Genomic DNA, 6,908 nt, shown 5'->3' with positions numbered 1-6,908 from the left:
TATATATATATATATATATATTTATATTTATATATATGTAATTATTTTTTTTAATTGGTTAAAAAAAAAAAAAAAAGCAAATTCTTTCTACGAAGGTTAAATGACTAATAATATGCACATTTATGTTTTAGATTGTTATGATATCATTAAATATTTACTAGAATGTGAAGAGAAAAAAATATATATAAATTAAATAAATAAAGAATATATATACAATACATGAGGAATCATCATTATGATAACCAACAAATAATTAATGTCTAATTAAAACGAAGAAGAACAAAAAAAATGAATCATAAAAAAGAATGTAAGAAAAAGCATTTACGTGCATAAATATTCTACCATATAAATATATATATTTTAAAAAGTGATCCACGTTTTTGAAAACATATTTAAAAAAAAAAAATTTATAGTATGGTGCATAAATATATATATGTATATATATATATATATATATATATATATATATATACAATTGTACATTTTTAACCTAAATATTTTTTATTAATATTTCTAATTGTTGTAATAGTCTAATGTGATTATACATCAAAGAATAAAATAAAAAAATTAAAATTATAAAATACGACGAAATAAATACTAATGAATATGGTTAGATGTTAAAAATGTACGATTCTCATAATTTTGAATTATATATATATATATATATATATATACCTTTATATTTTATTTTAATTTTTTCTATTAATTATTTGATATATTAGTTTGTATTTACCAAATCGGTTGGTACATTTTGAATTATAATTTTTAAGTAGTGAGTTAATCTATAACCAGCTAAGACAATTTGTTCTGTCAACATTTTTTTAATATTAATTACGGCATAATCATTTAGAAGATAAGTGGTTTTTTGATCTAATGTATCATGTGGAAAATTAGAATAAATATATTCAACAGCTAAATCGAATGTTTCACTAATAATAAAATCTATATATGAATAGTTATTAAATTCAGATTGTTTTAATCTATCAGCAAAATATTCTTTAGGATATATTTTCATTAATTTTTGTGCTTCTTTATTAATCATATCCGAATTTAGATAAGGCCACTTTTGATTTCTAGCTCTAAAAACACTATCACATAAGTAATGTAAATTTTCTACTTTATTATTGTACATTACAAAAATATCCGTACCTCCACGATCTCCTTCTGGGAAATTTTTATTATAAAAGCTTAATGAATGTAAAGGTTGGTGTATATCTCCAAATATATGTATAAAATATCTTATTAGAAAATTATACGAAAAAAATGTTCCGTGATTTTCTTTTTTCTTAACATTTTTTAATGATTTAAATATACTTTTTAAAATAGTAATAGCATTATCTGTTCTTTTATAATATTCTTTTTGAAACATATTTAATTTTATATTTGTAGGGTTATAAGGTATATTTACATAGTGCCATTTATTCATTAACTCCAAACCATCAATTCTTCTAATTTTATTAGGGTAATTATAATTAAAGTATTTTATATGATCAGGCCATACTGATCCTAATACTGGATCATTAAAATCGTTATCTTCCTTATAATTCTTAAATATACGGTCTAAAACAGTTTTCTCATCGTCATTTAAAAAGTTATAGGCTATAGCACTTACTAACATGTGCCCTTCATCACACCAACCAGAGCATCTTTTTGTAAATATTAAAATCAAAAGAGTACAAAATATAACAAAAATATTGCTCATTTCGAGTTATAAATAAACCTAATAGGTAGGATGAAATACGGAAAGTTCACCAATAAAAATGAATATAAATATAAAATTTGTATAAATATAAAAAATGTATATAAACTATAAAATGTAAATAAACTATAAAATAAAAAATATATACATATATATATTATATCAATACATTTTGGCCATATATATATAATAGTTCGCACTTAAAAAAAACATTTTTTTTTTTTTTTTTTTCTTTTATAATTCTAAAATTTAGAAAAACCAAAATTTGAAGAACAAAACGTAAAATAAATACACGTTAAAAGATTATATATATAAAAGAAAAAAAATACTTCATATAATTCTTAAGACTTCAAATTATATATATATATATATATATAAAATTAAAACATTCGAAAACAACACAACCTAAATAGTTTTAAAAAAAAATAAAAAATTTCAATTATGATAATTTTTTCTATTACATAAAGAAATAAGATTTTTTTTTTTTTTTTTTTTTTTTTTATTTTTTTTCTTAATGCAACCAAGAAAGCAAAATACAATAATAATAAATATAATAGAATAAAATTGTTTATATAATATGCGTTATCTATATCTATATATTTTATAGAAATTATATATATTTTTTATATGTATTATATATATATATATAATATATTTTTTAAAAATTTTTTAATTTTTTTATGTTGTTTTCGTACCCTATATTCTATAAATTATTTAAATAGATATATAAAACAAAATCATATATATAATTTTTTCCTTTTTTTTTTTTTTTTTTGAATTAAAAAAAAAGAGCATGAATTTATAAATGTATTAAAAAAAAAAAAAAAATGAACCAATAAAAAATAAACCAGTGGTTACAAAGCTGGGCTATTAAATATAATATTATATTATATAATATATATATAATACATATATTTATATGTAATAAATATATTTATATATATTATAGAAATAAAGAAGGATCTACAAATTGAAAAAAATTTAAAAAAATAAATATAAAAGAAATTAACTACTTAAAAAAATAAAAGTATAATAAAAATATTTATTCATATATTAAATATATATATTGATGTAATATTTAATACATTTGAAAGAAAAAAAAAATTTAGAAAAAAAAAAAAAAAAAAAAAAAACACAAAACAAAGAACGAAAAACAAAGTATAAATATTTATGTTATAAAATAAAAAAGAAAAAATAATAATTCATTAAAATACTTCAATTAATTATGGCTTATTCAAAAATATGCTTAATGAATTATAAGAAAATGCCCTTGGTTACATATGAGGAGAAAATATCAAGCATATAATAAATTAATAAAAAAAAATAATAAAAATATATATATAAATAAATAAATAAATAGTTGCATAATGATATTTTATTATATTACATCTTCATATTATATATACTAGCATTCAATAATAAAATGTATCTTTTTTTTCTGACTCCTTACATATATGTACTAATATATATAATATTTAATAATATACTAGTATCATTTTACAGTTGTTATATTTTATTAAACAAAATCAACGTCGTACCATTGCTCATAAAAAACAACAAAGGGATACATAAAACTACTAATATATTTTCCTCCCTTGATAGGTTACATAAAAGAATAAATATAAAAGGGAAAAAAGGAAAAATATGTTCTCTTCAAAAATTATATTGGATAAGCAACGAAGGGAAATATATGCCTTTTCCAAATAAAAAAAAAAAAAAATATAAAATTTTGCAAAATGTTAATAATGAAGAATACTTGGAAGAGGGGAGAAAAACAAAAAAAAAAGAAAAAAAAAAAAAAAAAAAAAAATTAATCAAAGGAAATAATGAAGTCACCAAAAGAAATAAGGACATAAATAAAGAAAATAATAAAGAATACAATAAGGAAAATAATGAAGAACATAATAAAGATTATAATAAAACACGTATTGTTAAAAAAAAGGTGAAAAAAATCTCTAAGGATGTTCTACAAAATATAGAAGAAAACAAATGTTTAGGCCAAAAAGAAAAGCATAAAAAAGAATTAGAAAATGAAGAATTTGATTTATTAAATTATTTTCGAATGGAAGAAAATTCTTTAAAAAGTCAAATAAATCCAGAAAAAAGTAAAGATATTATTAGAAGTGAACATTTTCAACAAATGATGAGTGATTTAAATATAAAAGAAGATGATGTTTTACAAATGTTGAAAAGGAGCGAAAAGGATGTTACACATTTTATTAATAAAAATTTAACATTAGATGAAATACAAAAGAAAGCTCAAAGTGATGATGAACATAATGAAAAATTATTTGATATATATATGAATAATAAAAGTATAAATTTTTTAGAAAATATTAATTTTAAAAGAATAGGGAAAAAATATAAAGATATTGTTAAAGAAGTTATTGATATCTTTATAGATAAAAATTTTAATTTTAATGAATTAATAAAATATATAGACGAAGATGAACAAAAAAATAATTGTATATATATATTAAAAGAAAACATTTTATTTAAAGATTTAGATAATGCAACTTTACTTGAAATTATAAAAAAATCTATTTTAATTGCATATTTAAATATAACATTTTCAAATGATATACATAATTATGACTGGAATGCACAAATAGAAAATTACATAACTACATCATTAAATACACAATATTATAGAATAAATGAAATATCTTATTCAAACAATAGTATAAATATAAATATAAAATATATTAAAAATGATAAGGATAATGTAAACCAACATGAAGAAGTTGAATATAATATAAAGGATTCAATAAGACAATATGAGCATAATAATAATTTAAATATCCTTTCTAATTTTAACATATTTATATATTTTACATGATAAGAAAATTGATAATACATATATATATATATATATATGTGTGTGTCACCATGTTGAAGGTAAAAAATTAAAAAGGTTATATATATATATATATATATATTTTTATTATTTATTTTTTTTTTTTTTTTTTGTTTTTATACATCATTTTGCTTTCTCATAATATAATTTCTTCAAAGTATCTATTTGTTCAGGGTTATAATATGACCAACATATTATCCACCTCGTTATATTTCCACTATATGATTCAAATATTCTATATTGCGCTATACATACAGGTGGAATTTTTTTTTGTATATTTTTAAAAACAAAAGTTTGATTAAAATATAAATTTTCTTTTATTATAGAATTAAGGAAATATATTTGATTTTTTTTGTATTCATGATATAATCTCATTGAATTGATAATTTCGTTTTTTATTAATTTAACATTTTTAAACTTGGATACTAATGTCGTAAACCATATAACATTAAAAAAATAAGATATACTTTCCTCAAGCATATTCATGATAAATTTATATTCTCCTCCCTTATTATTGTAATTTTTGGTTGAATTGATAGACGGTGTATTATTAAGATTATGTTTTTTTTTTTCTTCTTCTTCTTCTTCATTTATAGATATTTTAAAAGATGTTATATTACCATCATTTATATTATCACTCATATTTTTATTATTACAACCATGTTTAGAATTTTCCATTTTGATCTTTGTACCATTATTTTCTTCTTCCCTTTCTACTTTCTGTTCTTTTTGGTTTTCCGTATTTATTGGACCTAATTCACTCGAAATAGTTCTATCTAAATTTATATTATGCGTTTGTATATCATCGGTATGTATATTATCTATATATATATTAGTCCCATGCATATTATCCATATGGTTATTATGATCATTATTATTATCTATGTTTATCCCTTTTTCGTCTCCCAAATAATATACCACTTCATCAACATTAGCTTCTAACATTCTATATGGATTTTTATTTACCTCTTCAATAAAGGTATAATATGGTGGATTGCACATGGAGAAAAAAAACAAATCCGAATTATTAATAATGTTTTGAAAAATATTTCTTTTATTTGTTTGATATTTTAGGTGAATATCATCTTCTTTGTTATTTATTAAAATATTTATAAAACTATATTTTAAAGAATCTATATTTATATCAGTACCTAAAAAAGACCACTTATATATATTATTCCCTAAAAGAGGATATATACAATTAGCTCCTACACCTATATCTAATACTTTAATTATATTACCATATAATAAGAACATATTGTTTTGTACATTATTAGTATTATTTATATTTACATTTATATTTGTAACAGGTATATATTTATCGTTATTTTTTATACTATTTAAATTATTCTTTAAGTTGTTTAATTCGTTGATGTCTGTGAGATCAGCTAGAATGTGTATATAATTTACCCTCCCAGGAACACATGGACAGAGAAATTTCCTCCCTTGATCATTTTGTAATATAATGTTTTCATTTTTTTTATTACATTCAAAAGTATATTTATAATATATATCATTTGTTTGTTCATTAATGTTATTATTATATGTTATAGTACAATCATCATATTGACGACAAGACAAATTTGTATTACTATCATTTTTTAAATTTAATAAATACGTATCATAATTTTTATATGACAATAATATAATATTTTTCAAGGAATTTATATCTTCAAATTCATTTATACTATAAATAAATTCATTAGTACTAAAAATATTATTACCCAAAATAATGTTATTTTGAATTTCATCATTTTTAATATAAGGCATATAAAAATTTAGATTATAATATTCTTTTAATATAGATTTACTCAAAAAATATACGGCAATTGATTGTTCAAAGTTATAATATACATTTGTGGACTTTTCATTTTTATGTAAAAATATTTTTAAAAATGTATATTTTTTACTTAATTCAAAATAATCAATATATATATGTTTATGTATATTCCTATCATGCATTAAATTATTTTTTTCATTCTTTTTTGAGTTTTCTTTTTTTCTATTCCTTATATTGTCCCTCCATGTTTTGTCACTTTTACATTTTGAAGAATAGCGAATCTTAAAGTTTTTACCCTTTTTCGTTTTATCTGCTTGCATTTCTTCTCACAGAAATATAATCACATAAAAAAAAATATATACATATATGTATATATATATATAAAAGAACAATAACAAAAAAAAAAAAAAAAAAAAATTAAAAAAATAAACTTAAAAAAAAAAAAAAAAAATTAGATAAATAAACTTAAAAAAAAAAAAAAAATAAATGAATATATTTATAAATATATATTTCAAAGAAAGAAAAAAATAACAAAACATAAATAAAAATATATAATTATATATATATATATA

General features: G+C 18.5%; 3 protein-coding genes across 3 annotated transcripts; 1 reads left to right on the top strand and 2 right to left on the bottom strand.

Moving 5' to 3' along the window:
- Nucleotides 1–718: 718 nt before the first annotated feature.
- On the bottom strand, nt 719–1,702 carry PRSY57_1411200 (p1/s1 nuclease, putative; the record flags this gene model as incomplete). Its single annotated transcript, XM_012909729.2, has 1 exon — nt 719–1,702. One exon carries the CDS (start codon nt 1,700–1,702, stop codon nt 719–721), a length of 984 nt encoding a protein of 327 aa, XP_012765183.1.
- A 1,420-nt stretch (nt 1,703–3,122) lies between these two features.
- PRSY57_1411100 (hypothetical protein) lies at nt 3,123–4,538 on the top strand (the record flags this gene model as incomplete). Its single annotated transcript, XM_020115265.1, has 1 exon — nt 3,123–4,538. The coding sequence occupies one exon, from the start codon at nt 3,123–3,125 to the stop codon at nt 4,536–4,538; it is 1,416 nt and encodes a 471-aa protein (XP_019969922.1).
- A 141-nt stretch (nt 4,539–4,679) lies between these two features.
- On the bottom strand, nt 4,680–6,656 carry PRSY57_1411000 (conserved protein, unknown function; the record flags this gene model as incomplete). Its single annotated transcript, XM_012909727.2, has 1 exon — nt 4,680–6,656. One exon carries the CDS (start codon nt 6,654–6,656, stop codon nt 4,680–4,682), a length of 1,977 nt encoding a protein of 658 aa, XP_012765181.2.
- Between the last annotated feature and the right edge of the window lie 252 nt (nt 6,657–6,908).

The sequence above is a fragment of the Plasmodium reichenowi genome, chromosome 14 (genome assembly GCF_001601855.1).
Source record: "Plasmodium reichenowi strain SY57 chromosome 14, whole genome shotgun sequence".
Classification (NCBI taxonomy): Eukaryota; Apicomplexa; class Aconoidasida; order Haemosporida; family Plasmodiidae; genus Plasmodium; species Plasmodium reichenowi.
The sequence above is the reverse complement of the archived record's forward strand: the minus strand, read 5'-3'. Positions and strand labels throughout refer to the sequence as shown.